We start from the raw sequence: 23,635 nt of genomic DNA, 5'->3' as shown, positions 1-23,635 counted from the left end.
GTCTCAGACCCAGAAAAGCATGGGCACAGAGAGGGCACGGGGGCTGGTCACCAGCACGTGCCAGGCTCCCTGTCCCAGGAGCTGGGTCCCAGAGGGCGTGCAGTCGGGAGGGGTGGACCCTGGAGGACTTGAGGGCAGCCCTGAACAGCCTGGGTACTGGGAAAGAGCGGAGGCCTGATGGGCAGGTGGACCAGCTCGGCCGTGGGGCCAGGTCACTAGCCCTTCGTCAGAAGGTTCTAGAGGGGTGAGAGCAGGATTCTCAGGTGATCTGACGTATGTTTGAGCAGGCCCGCGAATGCAGGCAGTATCAGGAGGCATCCTGGCTGGGAGGGGAGCTAGGCCTAGGGTTCTGTGTGGGACAGGGAGGCCTGGGGTGGGCACAGGGAGCAGGCCGCCGTCGGGGCAGGCTGAGCAGGAAACGGGCGTCATCTCCAGTGTCTGACCTGCTAGACAGCTTCCCAGAGGGCGGCTGGAGGGGCCACTTTGGCGCCCAGACAGGCAGCGGAAGCCTTGAGCAGGCCGGTGAGCGGGACACGTTGGCACAGGCGCTGTGAGGAGCAGCGGAGTGCCGCCTTTTCCAGAGAGAGGGACAAAGAGGTCGCTTTCTTCACGGCCCCTTGGGGAACCCGACATACGAGAAGCTGGAGGCACTCGGAGGCTCAGTTCACAACAGGCTGGGACCTGAGATGCAGAACCCTGCGCACCTGCCAGGACCACCCCGTCTGAGCGCGGGCACACAGCGGTCCTGAGCTGGTCACTTAGACCCGAAGCACGGGCTCCCGGCCCCACCCCACCCCTCTCCTGGCTCTCTCCTTGCCACTTCTTCCACCTGCCATCTCTGCATGTGCTGGGGAAGGACAGGCGGGTAGGTGGGGATGGTCCAGACCCACAGGGAGGAAGGGAGGCGGCTCAGGAGCAGGAGCGGAGAGTGAGCCAGAACGGGCGACCTGTGGCACTCTTAGCAGGGAAAGGCAGAGGAGAGAGGCCGAGGGAGCTGGGAGCTCAGGTCCACTGCCCTGGTGTCCAGCAGGTAGGTGGAGGTCACTCAGTGTGAACACTGTTAGCAAGGCAATGGCCTGGGTCCTTCTGGAAGGGGTGATCTCCTGCTGCGTGGGCAGGTGACCTCTGCCCCCTGCCCACCGCGGGGTTCCAGGGAGAGCAGTGGGAGCTCCAGGTCAGAGAAGCCCCAGCGCGGGAGAGGAGTCTGGGTCTGGGGGTAGAGAGGCCCCCCAGGGAGCTTCCTGGCACAGCTCAGGCAGGCTCTGGAGCCCAGGGAGCAGCCGGCTGCCCTCGCCAGGGTCAGTGGAGGCTCTGCTCTCATTCAGCAAGCCTCCCCACGCCGCTCGTGCCCAGCTTGCCTGAATCCAAGGACTGAACAGGGTGGGCAGTGGTCAGTGCGTGTGTCCGAGACGTCACAGTGGAGCCCTCATCTTGGGCGGTCACCCTCCAGGTCCCGTGTCTCCCCCACCTGGGGTCCGGAGAGCCCTACCCACAGACGGGAAGCCTCCTCCCCTCCCCCAGGAGAAACGCCCGTCCGTGGAGGGAGGGCTCTCCAAGGACGCTGCCGTGGGCCTCTGGGGACACGTGGCCCTCACTCAGCACCCGCCTGTGGACAGTCTCTCTGGGGGAGAACGAGAGGTCAACAGACAAAGTGGGCAGGCACAGGAGGTGGCTGCCATGGATCCGGAGCTCTGAGTGTGTCCAGAAGACCATGAGAGGTCAGCAGAGAGCACTGCATGTGGGGGCCGGTCCCCCAGCATCAAATCTCAGCTTCTCACTTGCTGTGTAACCTTGGGCACAAAATAACAGCTCTCGAGTTTGAAATTCCCTCATCTGTGAAAACCAGGATGACCCAGTCCTCCTGGCAGGGAGACCCTGGGATGAGGCACAGGACATCCTATGGCCTGGCCTTCAGGGGACGTCCAGATGGGGCACATACAGCCCACAGGCCATGCCACAACAAGCCCGCAGCAGCCAGCTGGGGACATTCGACTTGGTTCCAAAGCCTGAAGCTCAGACTAGCCAAGGGCCTCCTGCTCACTGTCACTCAGGGATAAAGGGGCTGCAGTCACCTCTGTCCTCAGACGGGAATGCTGAGGCTCAGAGAGGGACCATCGCTCCACACGCCATGCTGCTGTGAAGTCGCCTTGGACAACAGTGAGCCAATGGTCATCTGCCTGGGGGTGGCCTGCTGGTCAGTTATTCATAGAGCACCTTGGGACGCTGTGGTGACCACGTGTCTCCTGCTGCATCAGGAACAACCGTCCACCCATTTCCTGAATGTCCAGTGGCTTCTCTGACTTCTGGCAAGCTGGCCTAGAAGAAGACAGAGCCCCAAGAAGGTGCTCAGGGCCCCAGAAGCAGTCCCGTGGAGTGCCAAGGGCAGGTGGCACATGCCACTTGTGAGAAGAGGCGCAGGCAGCATGGCTGGGCCGAGCCTGGATGTGGGTGTCCAGTGCTTGCAGGGCCCGATGTGACCCAGGGTCATGACCACCCAGGTCCTCATACCTGCTTCTCCCTGTGGATTTCTCTCTTGAGTGCCCACACACGGCCACACGCTCTTAAAGTCCTTTTGATTCGATCAGACGTGTGGGTCCCTAGAAGACCACATGCCTGCACACCCACCAGGGCAGACCTGGGATCAGGCGAGATGACATTTCCCAAAACCAGAAGTCCAGGGCCCTGTCTAGCTAGTAACTGTTTGACTACATACAGGCCACTTGATTTCATTAGGCCTCAGCTTCCTCATCTATAAAACAGGCTTGTATTCAATGTACAGGCCAGTGAGAGTTGAATGAGATCCTGAATGTGTGAAGAGGCTTTTTAAATCAACCTTTGAAATCAACCAGTGACTGGTCCCTCCCACAAAGAGACCAATTTTAATTGGTCTAGATAGCAACTCAAAAGATGAGGTCACATAGACTCTTCCCCTTGTTTCCCCCCAAAAACAAATGAAGGAACCTAGAGATAAGACAGAAACAACCGCAGGAGGGGAAGAAGGTGGTCTTCCCACTGGGGGCCAGTGTGCAAGATGTCACCCTCCCCAGCCACACTCACAGATACCAAGGAGGAGGCCAGATCCAAAGAACAGGCCTGGGATATGGTCTCCTCCATGGCCAGGGTCTCCTGCCTCCTCCCTGTTGTCAGAGGCGACCCAAGGTAGCATGCCTGACCTCCATGGGGTCACCAGCCACATCAACCAGGGGGTGCAGCAAGCCAGACTGGCTCTTTGAGAAGCATTCTGAACACTAAATTGTCTTTGGAACCATAGCCTATGAAGGACCAGACTCTACAGGCTGAACCTGAACAGACTGAGAGCTGCTAAAATGGAAGACTTAAATAAGATCCAGTCTCCTGACATAATATCCAAAATGTCCAGGGTTCCATAAAAAAATTACTCATCACATCAAAAGCCATAAAATTAACCATGGCAGTGAGAAAAGACAATCCAGAAATAATAACACTCAGAAGAATCAGACATTGGAATTATTTGACAAGGATTTTAAGATATCCATAATAATAATGCAATTATAAATAGTTCGGAAGCAACTGAAAATACCTCACCAAAGAAATAGAAGTTATTCACAAATAAAATGGAAGCAATTGAACTGAGAAATAAAATGAGCAAAAGAATTGATCCACTGATGGGTTCAGGAGTAGAATATCAGGGGAGAGACTCAGGGACCTGGCATAGAGAGCGAGAAAATCATCCGATCTGAACAACAGAGAGAAAGGAGCAAGCAGAGCCCCCGGCGCCCAGGGAAGAACGCCCGACTGCTGGAGTCCCAGGACAGCAGAAAATGGGCTCGAAGACAAAAATAACGATGGGAACTTCAAACTTGGCAAAAGACATAAACCTACAGGTCCAAGAAACTGAACCCCAAAGAGAAGCCAAAACCTGCACACTAAAGCATATTATGATTACACTTCTGAAAATTAAGGACAAGAAGAGGAAAGTCTTAAAAGCATCCCGTGAGAAAAGACGCATCACCCATAGCAGGCACAGCCAATTGAGTGACAGCCGGTGCTCATCAGAAACCGCGCGACCCAGAGGAAGCGGCAGGTTGGAGACGTGTGGGAGGAGCTGCCCGCGTGGGTTCTCTGGTCCTTGAGAAGCTGCCTCAGTTGGAGTGGAAATAAATTCTCAGACAATGGAGAACCAAGAAAATGTGTCACTAGCAGACTCCAAGAGGCCGACGGAGGTCTCCAACCCGAAGGCGCGGAGCCGCGGAGAGGAGCAGTGGGCGATGCGGCGGGCCGCTCCTCCAGCTCCGTGAATCGCATCCAGTGGCGAAGCAGAGCTGCGGCTCCATCTGGTACCGTGGGTGGAGGAACACCTCCAACCTCTGCAGCCGGGAAGCCGGAGGCCTCACGTGGCCTTGGTGGCAGTCGCGTCTCTGTGCTGCGCCTGAGTGACGGCCTGTGGGTCCTGTGGGTGGCACCGGGTGCTGGGAATGCTCGGAGCTGGCTTGGTTGCAGTGGGCTCAGGAGCAGGCGGGAGGCTCAGAAGTGGGTGAGTGGGCAGGCGGGTGTGCGCGGCCCTCAGGCCTTCGTCCTCCACGTGCACGCAGCCTCGTGAACCCTGAGGGATGGGACCTCCATCCTCTTGCTGCCCTCACAGGTGGCCTGTAGCTCCCAGGAGTGAGCTTGGCCTCAACCCTGCGGGAGGTTGGTCTACACTGCCAGATGCTGGGCCGCTGCCAGGGCGGGGGTACCCAGATTAGGCAGATCTGTGCCTGCTCTCTCAGGCCCGAGGGAAGGTGGAAGGACAGCTGAGGGACAGGCCTTTAAGAGTGCTTGCTGGTGTGGAGTCCCTACCTGCTGGGGGCCAGCTCTGCCAAGCTCCCTCCTTCCAGAACACGCCCCACCCGGAGCCAGGCAGTCCTCCCTGCAGAGCACCCTCTGCCCCCACCCCAGGCAGCACTGAGGAGGGCACCCGGGTGGCTTCCTCCCTGCAGAGCGCCCTCTGCCCCCACCCCAGGCAGCACTGAGGAGGGCACCCGGGTGGCTTCCCCGTCCTGGGTCCATGCAGGGTCAGTCCTTCTGACAGCATAGTGACAGCCCTTCTGTTGCCCCGCGGGAGGGTCCAAGGCCCAGGGTCTCAAATCAACATTTTTATTTGGAGAGAAGCTAGCAGTTTGGATTTTCATGTGAAATTCCCCACCACAAACAGCTGAGAGTTTTTAGAAAATAAAATTGTCTACAGGCCCCCCTTGACGCCAGCTCATGATGCACAGCCTGGTCAGGGCAGGCTGGGGAGGTGGCCCTGCCCTGTTCTTCCTCAGTCCATGCCCTGGGGACAGGAGCCACACTGAAGGATCCTCAGGGGCCTCCTACGTGCTGTCACCGGTCCAGCCCTACCTGCCCCTCTGTTGGAAGCTTTCCTTGTCTGAGCCCCGGTCCAGCCAGCAGAGTGCCCGAGTGACAAGGCTGTGCTGTGTCTGTTTCAGGCTTCCCCTATTCCAAATCTGACTCTCTCCCAGGACACGGGACGAATGGCCTGGACCATCGGGTAGGTACTGACCCCTTCCTGGCCTGTGGCATACTAACCATCCATTGCTGCCCACCCCAACACAGCCCCAGCTTCCTCACCACAGCCAGGAGGAGAGGCAGGGCCCAGTCGCCACCCACCTCTGTCTGCTCCTCCGCCTGGGCGCTGCCGCCACCACCACTGCTTTTCCCATACCAGGTGGAACAGACCTGGCAGCACCGGCTGCCTGTCTCCCCCGCTCTGTCACAGGCCTCAGGAAGACTTCAGTGTGGGGGCGGGGGCAGGGACAACCCAGAGTGAGCAGACCCTGGTCCAAGACGCCCCTCGGGCCTGCTGCTTCTCTTGAGCACAGCCCAGTAAGGCTCGGGAAGGGCTCTTGTATCTTGTGAGCCAGTGGGAGCCTGGCAGCCCCGTCTGGGCTGGGACGCCGTTGGCTCTACCCTCACTATGTGGCACAGTCACTAGGATCACCCCTCTGCCTGTCCCACCGTTTAAATGCAGAGCAGGCCACTGTGCTGCCGAGCCTCCCTTCGCAGCTGGCAGAGGCTCCCCGTCCCGAGAGCTCAGGACCCGGGACCTGAGTGCCCTCCCGGTGCCCTGACTCAGTCCACCCTGGTGGAGAGCCGCTCACTTCTGACCCTCTTCCCACAGCCCCAGGGGCCTCCAGGGAGGATCACCTGGCTGGGCTGCTGACGGCCCATGGACACAGTCCGGGAGACCTCCACCACCCAGGCAGCCTCTCCCCAGCTTGTGGGAGTCTATCCATAAACGAGCCAGGCAGGCCACTGAGGCCGGGCCCTGTAGCGCGGGAGCAGAGGTGGCAGGGTGCAGCTGACACCACCGTTCACCGGTGACCAGTGCTGCTTCCTCGGGTGCTGAGGTCTGAGCGCTAGAGAAGCTCGCGGAGGCAAGCGAATGAAGCAGGTGCTATTTAAAGGTGAAGATACAGACTGCTCCCGGGAGGGAGAAGGGGCCATGGCTGATGTTCTAGAATTCCAAGAGGTGAGCGCACCCACATCTTTTATAGGCTGAGGTCCCTTTTGTTCTCAGTTCTCTCCCCCTTATCTCTCCTTCCTGCCTAAGTGGCTGGACCTGGTTTTGCAGGTGAGATGGGCAGGGGGAGGGCCAAGGTGATTCAGCCAGGCTAGGGCCCAGGGGCATTCATTAGCTGCTCCCTGCCTGCAGTCCTTGATAAGGGCAGGTAAAGCTGGTAATCAATGGGCTCAGAGATCCTTGACATTCCATTCTCCCAGGGCAGTCTCCAACTTCCAGAGGCAGGTGGCTCTCATGGCCTCCATTTCCTTCATCTGACCAGATCCCCTACTTCTACACTAACTGCCTGTCCCCAATTCTGGCTTCACAGCCCAGGGGCACCTGTCATGTTCCTTCCCCAGGGTCAGGGCTCCAGGACACTTCGGGAGCTGGGAGTCCCTGGGCTTTGCTTTTTTGGGCTGTCAGGTGCGCTGCTGCTGTGTCCCTGGCCCAGGTCCAGAACCGCAGGCCCAGGTGCCTCTGCGTGGTGGGTTCTAATGGACCCCCGCTCACCGCTCCTCCAGTCAGGAATGGCAGGACGGCGCATGTGGCAAGCTTCTTCGAAAAGCAGTCTGTCCCCTTCCTTCTCTGCAGGGAAACTAGGGCCGAGGGCTCTGTGCCCAGGCCTCCTACGGCACCAGCCATGCCAAGCCTCTGCTTCGAGTCAGGGGCCCCGGGCAGTGGGGAGCCGTCGGTCACGTTCTCATCTGATCTGGAACAGCTGTTCTCCGCCCAGGGGCCGTGGGCACCGTGTGTACCCTCTGACCAAGACAGGTGTCCCCACCCAGGCAGGTCCTGCCGCTTTCCTCAGCGTGTGGGAGGAAAGTAAGGGAAGGCACCGCCTCCCAGCCTGCCCTCACCCAGGACAGGCCCTCGGTTCACATGGCGAAGCTACGGGTGGTGCCCCATGCCCACGGAGGTCGGGTCTCCCGGCGCGCCACCTCCCAGGTGGAGAACAGCTGGTCTGACATTCTGGAGGATAGTCTCCATCCCTCCCAGGACCAATGGAAGCAGAGTCTTGGGTTGCCGGGACTAAGAGCTGACTTGGTGTCCAGTCCTCCGCCCAATGGGGGAGGGCGTGCTGGCCAAGGGCTCGCAGAGTCCGTGAAGCTGGGGTCGCCCTCACTTTGACTCTTGGCTTTCTCCTGGCCCGGGGGGGGGGGGGGGTCGGTTGCCACCACGGATGGCCTGGTGCTGGGCCTCTTCTTTCCCTGCTAACGGTCATTTCAAGGCTTTATTTTTAACCGTCTGAGAGCTTGTGTGTCGTCTGCCCACTTCTCAGCAGGAAGGCCAGCTACATGATCTAATGACCAGTCTTTACCACGTGGCCAGGTGCAGCAGCTGGACTCCGGCCCTGCCCCGGGCTGCCCGACCGGTGCTTGTCCGCGTACCTTTGTGGAGTCACTCCTTAGGTGGTTCCTTGGTTTGTTTTTCTTCCAGGAAGAGCTCTTAGGGGCCTAAGTAAAAGCACATCGCAGTGAAACCAAAATCCTGTGAATGCCAAATCTCAAGAGCGCGGGGAGGAGCCAGGTGTGGCGGCACACACCTGTAATCCCAGGGACCGGGAAGGCTGGGGCAGGCAGGAGACTGAGGAGAAGATCATGTCCAAAGCAGAAAGGCCACTGTGTGAGGACGGCCATCAGGGCTTAGCTCTGAGCCTCCTGTGAGTCCAGGCCGGGACACGTGTGACCTGGACCAATTGTGTAGTCTGATGGGGGAAAAGAAAGGAGTTCGTGGGGCACAGGTTTTCCTGGGCTGTGCTCCAAGAGGAATTTGTGACAAGGCCCCAATAATCCAAAGTACCGCTTCTCAAAGGTCAGATGGCCCGGTAGCCAAGCCTGGCCAGCAGTGAATGCTCTCAACCCACCCACAGAGTGGCCCGAGACAGCCACCACTGCAGACCCCCGGGGGTGAGGCTGGGTGACGTGGACCATATCACCAGTCAGGCATTAGAGGCGTGGCGGCGGCCCCCAGGGCCTGGTGGAGGCTCCCTAGCAGAAGTCCCATTTTGCTAATGGTAACAGACTGAATCCCTTCTATTGAAAGACAGAAGCTGTCCAGTTGGGTCAAAAGAATAGCAAAGTCATAGAGTGTCACTGCAGAACGCACACTTGGAAATCATTTGTAAACAAGTAGAAGTAAAAGGGTAAGAAAGAGATGCTAAAATAGCTAAGAACAAATGGGAGATGGTGACGGCAATGTCAGCCTCAGGGGAGGAAGTCGAGGTTGAAATACATTCAGAGAATCGGGGGCATAAAGAGGAAGCGTCGGCTCGTGGTGAAGCCCGGCGAGGGCACCTCAGCCCCCAGGCACCGCAGCCTGGCCATGCAGACCTGGAGGAGCTGCAAGGACGACCGGTCAGGAGCGGCTCTGTCAAAATAAGACACGGACGCAATGAAGAAAAACAACGATGAACAGCAATGGAAGCACCCCACAGGAAGTGTGATCTAATTGGCACGTGGGAATATCATTTCAATCGGGTTCCCACTTATCTGTAGAACAGTTATGAAAATGTCTACATGAATACAAACAAGATCTTAACAGATCCATTCAAACCGCAGTGCCGGGAAGATCACGCGCTGTGGAGTTGGCAGCGCTGAGTCCCATGCCAGCTCTATCTGAGCAAGTTTCTAAAATTTTCTGACTCATTTCTTAGAATTAAAAAAAAAAATCCTTGCCTCTTAATGTTATGATGAAAACAAATGGCTTCTGGGTTATGAATCTGTTCGTAAGTCCCATAAGATTTAAAAGCAAGTTCCTAGCCCTCTTCCCCGTCATGATTGCTGACTGAAGTGGCACATTCCAACATGAGCTTTAGTGAGAAAAGAATGGCAGTCAGGGATAAATGGCCACAATCTCATTCCTATTAGCCATCCTGGTGTGGTTTTGGAAAAGCAAAACACATGGGTTCAAATTTCTCCAGTTCTGTGTATTTGCTATGCGATCTCAGGCAAGTTGTTTAACATCTCTGAGCCTCATCCATAAAATGGTGATGATAATGCCCACCTCCTGAATTTTCAGCAAGATTGGAGAATGTATCTGTAGAGCAGCCATCACATGATATGTGCCAAACAAATGTAAGGGATAAATAATGTGCTGTCTTCCAAATACCCTGAGAGCTACAGGGAGCCCGCCACCTACCTGCTCTTAGCTCTCCTGCCAGTCCTCAGCAGGGAGAGACAAGGCTGGCTGGCACAGAGGGGACTTGCAGAGCCGTCTCCCTGCACTTAGAAGCAGACTCCACTCTCCCTGCTCCAGACCAACCTGGCACCCCTCCCCTGCCTGGCCGATGCCCCCCTCCCTCTGAGGTCCCCACCTTCGAGCTGGTGCTACTGCAGGGGAGGCAGCCTGGGCCTCCGACGACCGTGGTGTGAGGCGGCGGGCACTAGGTGGCAGTATCTCTCCTCCACGTCAGCCAGGCCAGGAGGGCAGAGGCGGGCAGAGCCAGGTCCAGCTAGCTTCATGCCTCTAGGGAGGCTCCCTGGCAGGAGAGGTGCACCTTGGGCGCTGGTCTGAGGCTCCAGAAATGTCTCAGAAAACTTTCTGGAAAGGCCCGGGAAGAAGAGGCGGAGGCGCTGGGTGGTGGAGAGCTCCTGGATGGGTGTGGACACCTGACCAGGATCTGGGACTGGGACAGTGGAACGAGAGAGGCCCCAACCAGAAGGCTCAGCGTCAAGATGCATCGGATTTTAAAGCAACACTTTTAGAAACAAACTCCTGCAGAAATTCCAAGATGAACAAAATATCAAATTTAAGTCCAGGCCAGTTCCAGCCCCCCTCACTCACCCACTCAGCGCTGTCCCCACGGCGGGGTCCAGCTGTGAGGCAGGAGGAAGGTCCCCGCTTCTCCCTGGGCCTCAGCGTCCCTGTGTCAGATGAAGAGCTTTGGACTTGGGGTCTCCTGCTCCGCACCCTCTCGGCCGTAACCAGCTCCCTGCTGTTGCTGAAACAGTACCCACTGGGCCAAACCCACACGCCCCTGCGCTGAAGGACTCTGGGAATGTAAGCCCGGGGCCCAGCCTCAGGAGCACCAGCCCACAGTCCTGATGCCGTTTAGACTCTGGGCCAGGTGCTGGGGACTGTGGCATGAATAAGGCATTTCTTCAGGGGCTCAACCCACGGTGGGCCGCGGTGCGTGAGCCATCTGAGCGTTGCTCTGAGCACAGGTGCCAGGCGCCAGCAGAGTGTGGGAGAAGGACAGGAGAGGGCCAACCAGCCCCTGCAGGGGCCCTGCATTGGCAGGATGTGTCCATGAGTTTTTTCAGGTGGGCAGAAAGGAAAGAATCCCAGACACGGATGGTCGTGATGCACCAAGATGGCAACGTCTGCGCTGATGCCATGGGCAGGTGGCAGAGGTGCCTGGGACAGTGGCCAGGGGCTCTCGGCCCCTCGCCCTCTCAGAGCCTCAGCCCTTGGGTGTTACCATCAGAAACGCCGTCCTCCATGAAGAGGGCTTGTGACTGCCCAGGCGCTGGGCCTGAGCCCGGCTCCTCCAATCCTCAAAACGGTCATCAGCAGGCCTGCCGGAGCCGCAGGTCCAGGGTGCGGACGAGGCCCCTCTTGACAGGCACACAGGTGCCTGCAATGGCGTAGCGGGGCCGGGGGCTCTGGGAGGAGAGCGGGGGCCCTGGCCGTCTCGTAGGGCTCAGGGAACACTTGGTCCCGGGGTCAGCAGAGCCCTGGGCAGAGGACGGGGCCTGCGGTGAGGGGAGCAGAGTGAGCTTGGGGACCACGGCTGAGCCTTCCCTGCTGCTACCGCCTGAGGCCTCCAGAGCTGGGCCTCACGTCTGCCCGTCCCTCAGCCCTGGCTGCCTGGCTGCCCTCCTCTAAGGCCTGCGAGGAGGACGGTCCCCAGGCCCCGTGCCAGCCCTGCAGCCCGTCTCTTGCCGCCCTCTCTCTCTCTCTTTTCCAGAATGCCAGTATGGCCCCTTGCGGAGCAGACCCGGATGCCGGCTGGGGCACTCGAGGTACACACAGCGGGGACCCGGTGGGTCTCTGACTGGGCCAGTCTAGCACGTCCGCCAGTCTTGTTCTGAGGCCGCCTCTGGGGCCTGCTGGCGGAAGGCCCCAGGCACAATGGGCAGGGCCCCAGGGGAGGATCAGCTGACCAAGCGACCATCTGCCTCAGGTGCTCCCCATCTCCCGCCTGGAGCGCAGGGTGGGCCTGGTGACGGGCGCTCTGTCCCAGCTCTGCTGGGGAAGCAGAGTCCCAGACAAACAGCTTCTGGGCAGGAGCGGGTTAGAGCACCCTGTTCCCTTGTGGCTACTGGCATGCGTGTGACACACTGGGCTCCAGGCCGGGGGTGGCTTGCAGGTGGAGTTGCTGGAGTGGCCACCTGACCACGTGGCAGGTGCTGCACCCAGGCCGCTGCCCAGCCCCGAGCGGGTCTGTGCCTGGCCTGCTCGCCTCTTGGCCACCCCTGCAATGCCGGAGCCTTGCTCTGTGGGCGGGTTTGCTCGTGGGGCACAGCATCGGGGGGTTGCGGCCTGATCCTCTGGGGGTCGCGCATGTCCCCAGCCTCAGAGCTGGCACGTCAGGACCCCGCTTGGCATGAGGGGCCCTCGAAGACCGGCCCCTCACGGCTGCGTTGTTGTGGCAGGTCCTGGAGAGCCTGCTTTCTGAGGCCCTACTCTCTGCACACTTCAGTTTTACTAAGACCCTTTTTGTCTGGAAGAAAAGCATTTTCAAATCTAGGGTGTGGAGCTTGCTGGTGTAAAGGAAGGAAGTGGAGAGTAGGCAGGGGAGACAGTCACGGGAGGGTCTGTTGCAGTCTGTCTCCAGGGCAGGCCCCACAAGGTCGGCTTGGAGTGCCACTGCAGGCATGGGTAAACTGAGGCAGGGTCTCAGGGCGGCCCACCGCCAGGAGCCACGGCATCTCAGCCCAGGAGCCCAGTGCCTTGCCAGCCTCCCACCTTCCTCCAGCCTCCTGGCCATGCCTCCTGCTCTGAGCCCGTCCACAGCCCCAGAGAGACCCATGCAGGCTGCTCAGGGGACCGAGAGACCATGCATGGCCAGGCTGACTTAGGGGCTCAGGGGTCCGTGCTTCCTAAACCGCCCTCCGTGTCCCCTCTTGTCTTACAGAATACAAGGTAAGAGGCCGCCTGCTGCTGACCGTGTCTGGCCGAGCTGCACCAGCCCAGGTTAAGCGTTCTTTCCTTGTGCTTTTCCTATGACATGTCTGTGTCCCATGCCATCGCAAGTATGTGCCTCGCTTTGCCCTCTGGTGGGCCCTGGCCCTGCGCCCTCTGGCTTCCCGGTGAGCCCGTGGCTTTCCCTGCAGGTCTACCCGTATGACGCGCTCATCGTCACGAACCGAATCCGCGTGAAGCTGCCCAAAGATGTGGACCGGACGAGATTGGAGGTAAGGGGAGATCACCTCTGCCACGCGGGTCTGCAGAGATGTCTCTGACGTGGTGTCAAACTCATCTCCCCGGGTGCTGAGCACGGCCCGGCTCCACGGGTCCAGCTTCTCGGGGTCTCCGTTGGCCATAGCGGTTTGTCCCTGCAGAGCTGGAGTATGTCTGAGAGTTCAGCAGGACGTCACTCAGAGTAGTGTTGGGTGATGTCTGTTAACTGAAAGCAAGGTCTGTGTAGGGCCTACTGTGTGCAGGCCCAAGTCCTGAGGCGCAGGCTGCAGCGTGAGCGGTGTCAGCCGGTGGGCCTCTCCCTGGGTCTCTTTGGGAAAGTCTCGCTGCCTTCGACAGACTCTTTGCCTGGGGCCGGGAGTCTCGAGACTCCTGGGAGCAGAGGCCACGGGCTGGCTGCACCCCAGGCTTGGGAAGCAGTGAGGCGCGGTGTGCGTGTGGCCCGCCCTCGCCCTGCCAGGCCCCCGCCACAGGGTTGTGCTGCGGCAGAGGGAGCAGGAGGCGTGCCCTCAGCCAGAGGCCAGCAGCACCCAGGCCAGGAGGGCAGGCTGGGCGGAGACCAGGCAGACCCACCAGGGGCCGACCTCCAAGACGGGACAGATGGGGGCCGGCAGGAGCCTGGCGTGCGGGGTGTGGAGCCGGGAGACCACGTCGGGAGAGGCCACGTTGAGACCGGTCTTGGAAATCAGAATTGGGTCTTCATTCCCCAGGTTTAATCTTCAAAACCCGAGAAACGCAGAAAGCGAATGTTCTTTAAGAAAGAGGCAGAACAGAGATAGCAGACGGATCCAGAGAGAAGGGGCCCAGAGCAGGGTGCCGTGGGTGGGGCGGCCTTGTCTCTTACAGAGCTCGGTCCCCACCTCCTCTTCCTACCCTGCCTACGTGCCCCAAGGCAGGAAGAGCGCCTGGGTGCTCCTCAGCAGCTCCTTGGCTGGGACCACGGTGGGTGCGACTGGTGGAGCAGAAAGGAGCGCCCTGCAGTGCTCGTCACCCGTTTCCTGCGCTTTGATGATCAGCCCTCATCTTCCCGACTTGATCGTTCGTCACCTATGCAGACTACCTGTCCTCTGCCCCGTCTCCACGTCCAGGCTTCAGGAGCAATTGCTCAGTCTCACCCTTGAAGGATGGGCAGGACCTTCCTGAGCAGGGCAGGGGCAGGAAAGGGCATCGCCCACGGGGGAAGCCTGCAGGGAGGCTGGGGTGGTGCTGGGACTGTAGCAGTAGCATCAAGCAGGCACCGCTTTCCTGGACCGGCTGTTCTCAGACTCTTACGCTGGGTCGTGGATTTTATGGCCCTTGAGTGACTCTATGCAGACAAGACGTTGTGCAAACCTCAACACGTTGGTAGTGGCAGGCGGAAGGTGACGAGGACCCTGGTGGCTGCAGGCCTGGGGCGGAGGTGTATTGTTCTGGCTTCTTTGTTGTAAATGACAGGCACCTGACCCAAAGAGACTGAAGCATGAAGGAAACTGACTGGCTGGTGTAACTGAAGGGCCCCCTCAGGTATGGCTTGATCAAGGGATAAATGTCTCTAGCACCCCGTCCCTTTCCTTCTGCCTCTCGACGGTGCTTCCTTTGTGTTAGCTCCATGGAGAGACAGTCTCATCTCAGCCCCTGGGCTCACAGTCTGCAGGACGAGACCCCCGCAGGTCGACCCCCAGGCCTGTGCTGTCAGAAGTCAGTGCTGTCCTCAGCACTGCAGTACTTAGCCGAGTCTCACTTGGGCTGTGGATGTGCGCCAGCCCCTGAGCAGATCCCTGGGGCTGCCTGGGAGCCAAAACCGTCATGAGCTCTGTGCTGGTAGGCAGACACAGTCACCTGCGATCCAGGTGAGGTGTCCGATCACACAGAGGCCAGCGTTAGGACTCTGAAGGAGAGGATCTCGGCCCGTGTGAGTGTTTAAGATGAGTAAATGTTAACAGGGTACAGAATGCATGTGTGTGCACGTGTGTGTGTGCCAGCCTGCTTTGTGAGTGAGGATTGGGTCACACAGGCAGAGAATTCTATGAGGAGCAAGCTGTGTGTGCAAAGGCCCTGGGGTTGTGTAGAGATTGCTGGAGGGCTGCGGTGGCTGGACCTGATCTGGGAAGGGAGGGGGCTGTCCTGCAGCCTCCTGGACCATGGCAGTGAGGGTCTTAGCCTGAGAAAATGGCTCTAAAGTCGGGGACTGCATGGTTAAACAGCCCCTGTGGCTGCATCGTGACGCTCAGGCCGCATGGCTGCGGGGAGGTTGCTGTCATCAGGCGAGGTGTCGTGGTGACATTCCTGGGAGACGGGTGGGCGACGCCGGGTGGTGCTGGGGAGTCAGGGCAGGAGTCAGAGGTGCAGAACGCTCGGGCGAGGGAAGGACACTCCAGGTAGGGCTCCGGGCTCTGCTGATGGCCGGCCTGCCAGCGAGTCAGCGAGCCTGGAATGATACGATGGACAGCCTGGCCCACGAGGCGGGCCAAGGGCACCGGGACGCTCGGCCTGGCCGCACTGAAAAGCACCACGTAGCCTTGCGCTCACAGTAGGTGCTCAGTTGTTGAGCTAATGAAGAGGCAGGATATCCCCTCTGACTCTGGAGGAGGGTGGGGTGGGTCCTGTGGTGCCAATGAGCATAGCAGGACCTGCAGGTGGACGCCAGGTGATGTCCTTCCTGAGAGGGGCGCTTCTGTCCCAGGGCTCTGAGCCTCAGCCCCGGGCCACCTGACCAGGCCCTCCTGTCTCTGAGGACCTCGGGCCCTTCCTGCACTAGACAGTCATCCTCTGGGGGCCTCGAGGCCAGGAGCCAAGTCCTAGGGCCGGAGCTCTGTGACCCAAGCAGAATCAAGTCCTCTAACCTGAGCCCTTCCTGCCCCCAGACTCAGCAAAGGACATCATCCTTCTGCCACAGAGGCAGATCCTGCCATCCCGGGTGGCATCCCTGGTGGGAGGGAGCCCTTAGACTCAAGGTGACCTGCCATGAGTCGTCTCCAAAATGTCTTGCTGTGTGACTTTGGGTGAGTTGCTTAAGCACTCTGAGCCTGGCCCCTCACCTGTCAAGGGAACATGGTGCTGCCCTCCTGGGAGGTCAGGAGTTCATTTAATTGCTCAGAAGTATTCACTGGGCACCACCGGACAAGTACCGGCAGGCACAGTTGATTTCACCAACAGAGAGATCACCACGTCTGTGCTGGGCAGTGGGCGTGTGTGAACAGAGGCGAGTCAGCTGCCAGGAAAGGCCTCTCACGCCCCACAGCCCCCCGCCGCTGTGCAGGCTGACAAGCGCTGTCCCGCCGGACTCTGCCAGGCTCCTCCAAGCGTCATGTGTCTCCACAGGGGCTTCCCCGCGTGGCACGGTGGCCAGCTGGCCTTCCCAGACCCCTGGCTCCTCACAGGCAGGGCCAGGGATTCAACCCAAGGTGTCCCTTGGAGCCACTGCACTGCCCTGTGGACTGGCCTCCCCCGGGCCCAGCCTCCCAGAGCACTCACACAGACGTGGCACTTCTTAGGTAAGAGGGTGTGACGGCTAAGCCAGCACCACTGGGACACAGGCACACACGCACATGCCTGTGCAAAGGAACACGCACACGTGGATGCACAGATGAGCACACACAGACGTGCGTACGCATACGAGCAGACACCTACGTGTGTGCACAGAGACCCACCCGGGCACACAGGAGCAGACGGCAGCTGCATGTGTGCACAGAGGGAGACGCGCCTACAGAGGCTTAGGTGCCACGTACGAGCACAGGTGCGGACGCCAGGCAGAGACGTGCACGCGTACACACATGCAGACTGAGCTCTGTGTCTCAGTTCCTGGCACAGACTGGGAGTGCATCTGACGGACTTGGCACACAGCGGGGCTGGCAGTTCTGCAGGAGACGTGCATTGCGGGCACCCTGTGGTTTCTGGGCTGCCTCTGTCAGGCCGGGAGGCTAAACACATACCTGGTTTGCTTAAGTGGTGAGCCCCTGGTGAGGGGTGCCGAGAAGCCGTGCCCTGCCGTTAGCAAGCTCCTCCTCTGTCTAACCCGACTGGTCTGAGGAAGAGGCACCCCCACGTGCTGGTGGTGGCTGCCAGGGGTTTGAAGCCACCAGATGCTCCCTGGCCTAGTGGAGATTCAGAAGGGCAGTGCATGCAGTTCTGGAGGCTGGAGAGAGCACTGGAATCAGAGGGCCAGTGGAGGCCAGGGCCAGTGGAGGCCAGGACCAGTGAGGCCAGGGCCAGCAGGCCTGCAGCAGCTGTGAGCAGGGTGGCGGTGGAAGGGAGCTAGAGACAGACTTACAGATGCACTGCCAACAGACATTGCCCCTGGGCAGGGCAGGGCCCGGCTCCCTCCTGGGGCTGAGTCGACCAGGTCAGCAGTGCCTTGGGGCCAGGGTCAGGCTTGGCCCTGCAGCCTGTGGGCTAGTGCAGGCCAAGAGGGCCTCTGGAGAAGTTTGAGTCAGGACCTGTAGGACCCGAGGAGCCACTGGCTACACTGGAAAGAGCCGTGCAGGTCATGACCTGTCCCTGAGCCTGTGGACACCCACCGTGGAGCAAGGGGGTGAAGGGGGCCGCAAGGCCGGATGAGGTGCGCTTTGGCATCACCTGGGAGCCGCCTCACCGCAGCCTCTGAGCCTCTGTCCCCCGCCGCCCATGGGCTGTGAGAGAGCTGAAGGTGGACGGAGAGTGGCCGAGTCACTAGGAAGCCGCCCAGGCGCCTGCTCAGCAGACACTGTGCAGGGAGGGGCCCCGAGCAAGGCGAAGTGGCGGGCTGAGTGGACCCCAGGGAGCCAGTCCTCAGGAGAGATGCCGCCCCTCGCTGACCTGGTTCAGAGACCCCGCCAGCAGCAGGGTCCACTGGGACTATGGGTTGGGGAGGAAAGAGGCGTTGGGAGGCCTCTCGCGGGGATTCGCGGCCTGGTGGGGTGCGGGGCGTGGGGTGAAGGAGTGCCCTGGAGCAGACCCGGGCCAGCAGGCCTGGGGTGGCTCTCCCCTGCTGGAGCAGAGGTAGTGCGGCCCCGCGGCCTTCACCACTAACCCGAGTTGGTCTCAGAAGACTCGCTGAGAGGGAGGAGGGCTGAGCGAAGGACTGGGCGCTCCAGCCACTTTGCTGGACCCCAGGCCTGCTTGCTGCTTCCCAGCTCTGTGACCTTAGGCAAGTCACACCACATCTCTGATTCTGGAATGAGGACAGGACTCCCAGGATGGATGTTGGTACGCCTCTCACTCCACCCTGGCCCACAGTCCTTGGTCATTGCAGAATCGGGGGTTCAGATCTGCCGGCTGGCCGTGGGTGGCAGGAACTTGCCTGTGGTTCCACTGGCTGCCTCTGTAGAGAGCCCGGGAGGAGAGGGCTGGTGGGGGTCTGCAAGCGGCCCCTCCCTGTGCTCCTTGGCCACTGAGCTGTGGTGCACTGTGGTGGTGACCGACGTGGCTACTAGGTCCGCCTGCTCAGGACACCCGTGCTGGTGACTCCCAGGTCAAGCCAGAGTCATTTCTCCCAGGAACTCCGTAGGGCTGGGGTGCTGCTGGCAGTGCTGGCTGCATTTGTGGGGCAGGGTGGGCTGGGCTGCCCCGGCTGGCTTCTGTGTGCCCAGCCTGGCGCCTCTCGGGGGATAAAGAAGAGCTGAAGGCCAGCAGAGAGCAAAGCAACCGCCCTGGGCTGGGTGGCTAATCCCAGCTCTGCAGGTGAGGAGGCCCAGGGTCATGGCCGCAGCAGGCTGGGGTAGGGAAGGCTCGGGCTCAGCGTGTTGCTGCTCCTGGCAGCGGCCATCCCGGTGTGGCCGGGCAGCGGGTGGGAAGAGGTGAGGCAGCCCCTCCCGGCTGTTAAGTGGCCTCTGGTCCCATCGGCAGGGCAGAGCCCCTGCGGCCCACCCTGCTCAGAAGGCCCACCTCTTAATGCCGTCCTGCGGCTGTTGGGCTCCAACACGTGCTTCAGGCCTGGGTGTTTCTCTCAGCCCTTAGACCCCTGCCTGTGCCACGCAGAGAGCCCGAGAGGCCTGGGAGGAGGGTGGAGGTGCCACCCTGGTCATAGCCGCGCTACTGAGGTCAGGTCATCAGCACCGCGCCCACATCCTGGGAGGCCCTGCCTGGACATACAGGCGAGCTGGCACAGGCCACCAAGCCACCACTGCCAGGCTGCTGCTAGCCAGGTAGCCTGCCCACCCTCGTCCCTGCCGCCTGTGACCACTCTTGTTGAAGCTTCACAGCAGGCGCTGAGGTCAACTTGCTGACGAAGGACAGTTCAGGGTAGAAGTGTGGGCCCCAACGCCATCCCACCAGAGGACACTGAGCCCAGAGCCCAGAGCCAGAGTGAGCCCCGCAGGCCACACGAGGGGCCCCACCCAGCCCACATGCTGGGGACACCGCCCTGGCCCTCTCTTTGCTGTTGTCTGACAAACCTGGTGGCTCCTGGGGCCTCCAGCACCTGGGTCACAGTGTCGCTCTCCTACAGGACACCGGTCACTTCAGAATGATGGATGCTCCCTCCATCCCCTTGGCCAACGCCCACCTCAGCCACCCTCAGGTGACCACCCCTGGTCGTGTGGCTTCTCCTGTGAGCTCCTCCCTCCTCCCTCCGGGTGTCCCTCCCTCCTTCCTTGTTGCCCGTCTTGCCTGCGGCCCCCTGAGGTCCGAAGCACAGGTGCTGAGTGTGGTCGGCCACTGTCCCCTTCTCTCCTCCCTCCTCCAGCACAGTCCCCAGCAAACACAGTCCTGAGAAAACCAGGGACCTGATGCTAACCTTCGTCTTTTCCCTCGAACCTCACGATCAGGCAGCCTGGGCCCGGCTCCTCGAGCTGAGGCGGGAGTCTCCCAGCACCAGGAAGCCAGTCCATCCCTGGTGGCTAAACTCCCTGCCCCCCAGGGACCCGAGATGCAGCTCCCCAGTATTAGACAAGGCCTCTGGATCCCGGGCACGCAGTACTGGTAGAGAAATGCTGGAAACGGGTTTCCTTGGAGGGTCCCTTTCCCTCCTCTTGATGACACACAGTATTTCTGAAGGTCTGACCCCCGAAGTGCATCATCAATGTCTTTAAAGGCAGAGTCTGAAGTGGCGATTCTGACTCTCTGTGGACTGAGGCATAGATTTCTCAGCACACAACCCCAAGCTCAGTGCCACGCAAGTGCTCAGTTTCTGGCAAGTGCCAGGATTCTTTCCTGCCCGCACACTGAGACGGGCGCAAGTGGCCGAGGACCTCTTCCTGGGGGCCTTGCTGAACATGCGTCAGAGACTTCCGGCCAGGTTCCATTAGCCATGGCTGTTGTGACCCAGGATTCTGGGGGGTCTCGGCTTACCTCCTCCAGATCACCCCACAGCTGGACCTCAAACCCAGTACACGCTGCAAAGATGAGTGGTTTTTGTGACATTCACAAATGTCCACACTTTTCGGAGGCTGCATGTGTCTCCACCTGTTTTCTCTCTTGATCGTTAGACAACCTGTAGTATCAGTAACTTTGTTTTTGGCAAGAGTTTTATCCATCTGAAGTGTACATTCTGTGGCACCTGCTACATTCGCAGCATTGCATGAGCCTCCCCACTGTCCAGTTCCAGAACATGGTCATCACCCCAAAGGAGACCCCCCACGCATTCACCAGGCACTGCCCGCTCCTCTCCCACCCGCCCTGGCAACCTCGAGCCTGTCTCCTCTCTTCACGGAAGGCCCATTCTGGACATCTGGACTGCGGTCCTGCAGCAGGTGGCCCTGTGCGTCTGGCTTCTCTCTGTCCCTGGGCCTGGTCTTTTCAAGGCCACCCTCGCTGAGCCCTGAGCGAGAACTTCATTGCTTCCTCAGGCTGAGTACGACCATGTCGCACAGATGCGCCTCTGTGTGATGGGTCCACACTTCCAGGGGTGGGCCCGGGGCTTTTTCCACCTTTTGGTGGCTTTGAATCATGCTGTGGCCGTGGTGTTCAGTGCCTGTCTGAGTCCCCGGTTCCTTTCTCCTGGGTCCCCAGCTAAGAGTGGAAAACTGAGGGCAAGGTCCTTCTGCTCACTTACAGAGGGACCACTCCGGTTTCCCACACAGCTGACGGGCCACGCCTGACCTCCTCCTGCCTTCCCCACCCCCAGCCTCCTTCTGGCCCCTCCCAGGTAGAGCTGAGCCCCACACTTCAAGAAGACTCCTCAGGAAGGGGATGCTTGAGCCCACCTGAGCAGGTCTCGAGGAGAGAACCACTTCCTGAGCCTCTGAGAACAGATGAGAGTGTAGCCAGGCAGGCGCGTTTTGCATGGGCGGCAAAGTGCCCGGGGCTGGCGGGTGGCAGACACCTGTGCTGCTGTCCACGACTGGACTCCCTGCTGGGTGCTGGCCTGCAGGGACTCACTCGTTCCTGGGACGACCCCACTACACAGATGCCTAGACTGAGGCTCTCGAGGTCAGGTCCATTACCTGTCTGGTGGAAGGCTCCTGACCATTAGGTCACACAGCCTCTCCAGGCTGCCCCACCCAGGAGCTGGGCTCCAGGATATAGAGTAACTAGGGAGAGTGGGGACTCACACTCAGGCTGGGCCCGGGTTCTGCACTCCCTGGTCACACCCCAGCTTCCTCAGCTGGGAAACGGGGAGCTGGAAGCCACCCACTTCCTGCTCACAAACACCAGCTGAGCAGTGAAGGGGTACACGCAGCCTCTTGAGGACAACTACAGGACGCTAGGGCGTGGCAGGCAGGCAGAAGCCCTGTCCCAGAGTGCCTTGGTGGGCCTGGTAAGTGGGGAAGGCGTGTTGTAGGATCTGGGTGGAGGATGTGGGCCCCAGCTCTGTGCTGGCCCTGTGTCCCCAGCTGAGCTCTTTCCTCTGGGCTGGGCTCCTGCCTTGCAAAGAGGGAATAGGGGACCACAGGCAGCACCAGCCCGGCCTTGAACCGAGGGGGAGGAGAGCGGGCCCAGCTGTGAAGCCACTAATTGCCACTGTTCTCCATTGTTTGAAGAGACACTTGTCACCCGAGGAGTTCCGGGCAGTGTTCGGGATGAGCACTGAGGAGTTTGACCGCCTCGCGCTGTGGAAGAGGAATGACCTCAAGAAGAAAGCCCTGCTCTTCTGACCGTTGCCAGCCCTCACCCCACCCATGCCAGGCAGAGCCGAGGGACCGGCCAGAGCCACACGAACCCCACCCCACACCTCACCGTGGCTTCTCTGTGTCAGTGGGGCAGGTGGGGGGCCTGGGGAAGCTGGGCGGGGCAGGAGGAGGGCCCCAGCAGCCGTGGTCCCCTGACGCTGCCGGAGATGCCCCTGCCTCTAGTTTAGGGCCACAACCCCCAGCTTGACTCACCCCTTCCCGGCTTGGCTTCCAGGCCGAGTCTCCAGACAGTGGCGGCCCACCTTTCTGGCACGCCCAGACGTGCCTGGCCCTGAGATGCAGAGGTGGTCGCACGTGCACTGTGAGAAGGCTCTTTGGTGGCAGGCGCCGTCGGGGTGCGAGCGCACGGCTCCTCAGAGCCGGGCGCGCCACTCGGCAGGCAGCAGACTCGCAGGCCAGGCAGGAGAGCAGAACCCAGGCTTGGGGCAGTGCCAAGCAGGGGGCATGCGAGCTTCTGCACGCCCGTGATGGTCTCTAGGATAAGTGCCCACCAACGGGTGCCCACCAGTGCTCCGGGCTCGGCCCCCTCCAGGCCAGCCCCGAGAGGCCCCGATGAGACCTTTCAAGTAACACAGAGGTTTTTATTTTTAAAGAGCATAGTTTATGTACGCATGAGATGACACACGTGCAGAGTTTAGTTTTACGTCCCGGTGAAGGGGAACACCTCTGCCTTACCCACCATGCGGGTCCCTGTGGCCCCTGCTCGTGGTGCCCCTGATAGACAGGATTCCTTGGCCGTATCCTCTTGTCTTTCCCGGTGTGTGTCACGCAGATGCCCCGAAGACAGACCCTCTGAGTGGTGCTGTTTGTAAGTACGTGTGACTCCTGGCTGCCATTACTCCTTGCCCTGATTTTTCCAAGTCTCTCCCTATGGCTCTGGAATAAAGGTCTCCACATAGCCAGCCTAGTCCCTTGCGGCTTCCCGTGCACTGACCTAGCGGTGACCAGCAGTGTCTCACTTTATCCACTGTAAGACACACCACACTCTTGGGGACCCTGTGCCCGAGCACCACCCTGACACAGGCACCAAGCACTTTGTGAGGAGAAGGTGGAGATGTCTCTTCCAACCTGAGAGGCCAGCAGGGCGCAGGGGCCGGGGAGCAGAGGCTGGCTGACAGGCTCCCCAGAGGGCAGGCCCTGTGTCTGCTCTTACTGGTGGGTAGGGCCTGACAAGGGGCAGCGGGAGGTGGTGGAATGCTGGGCTCCGTTTCTGGTCCTGTGTGCCCACCCGCTCCCACTGGGAGTCGCCCTCGCTCCGCTTCCTCACGGCCCTGGAACACACCAAGTCCTGCTTGGCTCAGCTTCTCGCCAGCCTGGCTTTACTGCGGAGGGGGACTTTCAGCTCCTAATATGCTTCCTGCCATTTAGCAATCCGAGCCTGCACAACTGGAAACCCCCGTCTCCTCGCCCGCCCAGAGTCACATCTGACCCGGGGAACCGGGGTAATAAAAGACGACCTACCGTAACTTGTCAAGTACACAGCCACTTGTGTCATGCGTGCGTGATTTCCGAAGGTGACAGCTGTGCTGTGAACAGTGCCAAGGTGCAGCTGTGGGCAGGCACGTGGAGCAGGGCCAGGCCCCCAGGAGGGCTCCAACCTCTGCGACAGCGAGTAGGAACCCCCACCAGAGGCAGCGCCTGGGTCTAGCCTGGGCTTGCTCAGGAGCCTTCCGCAGCCCTCCCCAGGCCAGTACCAGGTGCGAGTGTTAGCGGTGGGTGG

The 23,635-nt window shown here is 60.2% G+C and overlaps 1 protein-coding gene and 1 long non-coding RNA gene across 20 annotated transcripts in view; both read left to right on the top strand.

The window, feature by feature from the left end:
• Positions 1 to 23,392, top strand: part of ABLIM2 (actin binding LIM protein family member 2) — a 124,282-nt gene extending 100,890 nt beyond the window's left edge. For 15 of the 19 annotated variants that reach the window (XM_079154418.1, XM_079154419.1, XM_079154430.1 and 12 more), the window contains 5 exons: positions 5,451 to 5,512; positions 11,436 to 11,490; positions 12,606 to 12,664; positions 12,805 to 12,885; positions 21,766 to 23,392. In XM_079154418.1, coding sequence (XP_079010544.1) covers positions 5,451 to 5,512; positions 11,436 to 11,490; positions 12,606 to 12,664; positions 12,805 to 12,885; positions 21,766 to 21,879 — 371 coding nt within the window. In that variant the 3' untranslated portion in view covers positions 21,880 to 23,392. Of the gene's footprint in view, positions 1 to 5,450; positions 5,513 to 7,963; positions 8,680 to 11,435; positions 11,491 to 12,605; positions 12,665 to 12,804; positions 12,886 to 21,765 lie in introns of those variants that run through there. The other 4 variants (XM_079154435.1, XM_079154431.1, XM_079154423.1 and 1 more) reach the window with 2 other exon arrangements.
• LOC306669198 lies at positions 17,930 to 18,862 on the top strand. The gene is made up of 3 exons (XR_013766054.1): positions 17,930 to 18,151; positions 18,211 to 18,349; positions 18,397 to 18,862. It is a non-coding gene; the product is annotated as an uncharacterized lncRNA (long non-coding RNA).
• Positions 23,393 to 23,635: the final 243 nt, after the last annotated feature.

This window comes from Sciurus vulgaris (genome assembly GCF_902686455.1).
Source record: "Sciurus vulgaris genome assembly, chromosome: 9".
In the NCBI taxonomy this organism is placed as follows: Eukaryota; Metazoa; Chordata; class Mammalia; order Rodentia; family Sciuridae; genus Sciurus; species Sciurus vulgaris.
This window is presented reverse-complemented; position numbering and strand designations above follow the sequence as displayed.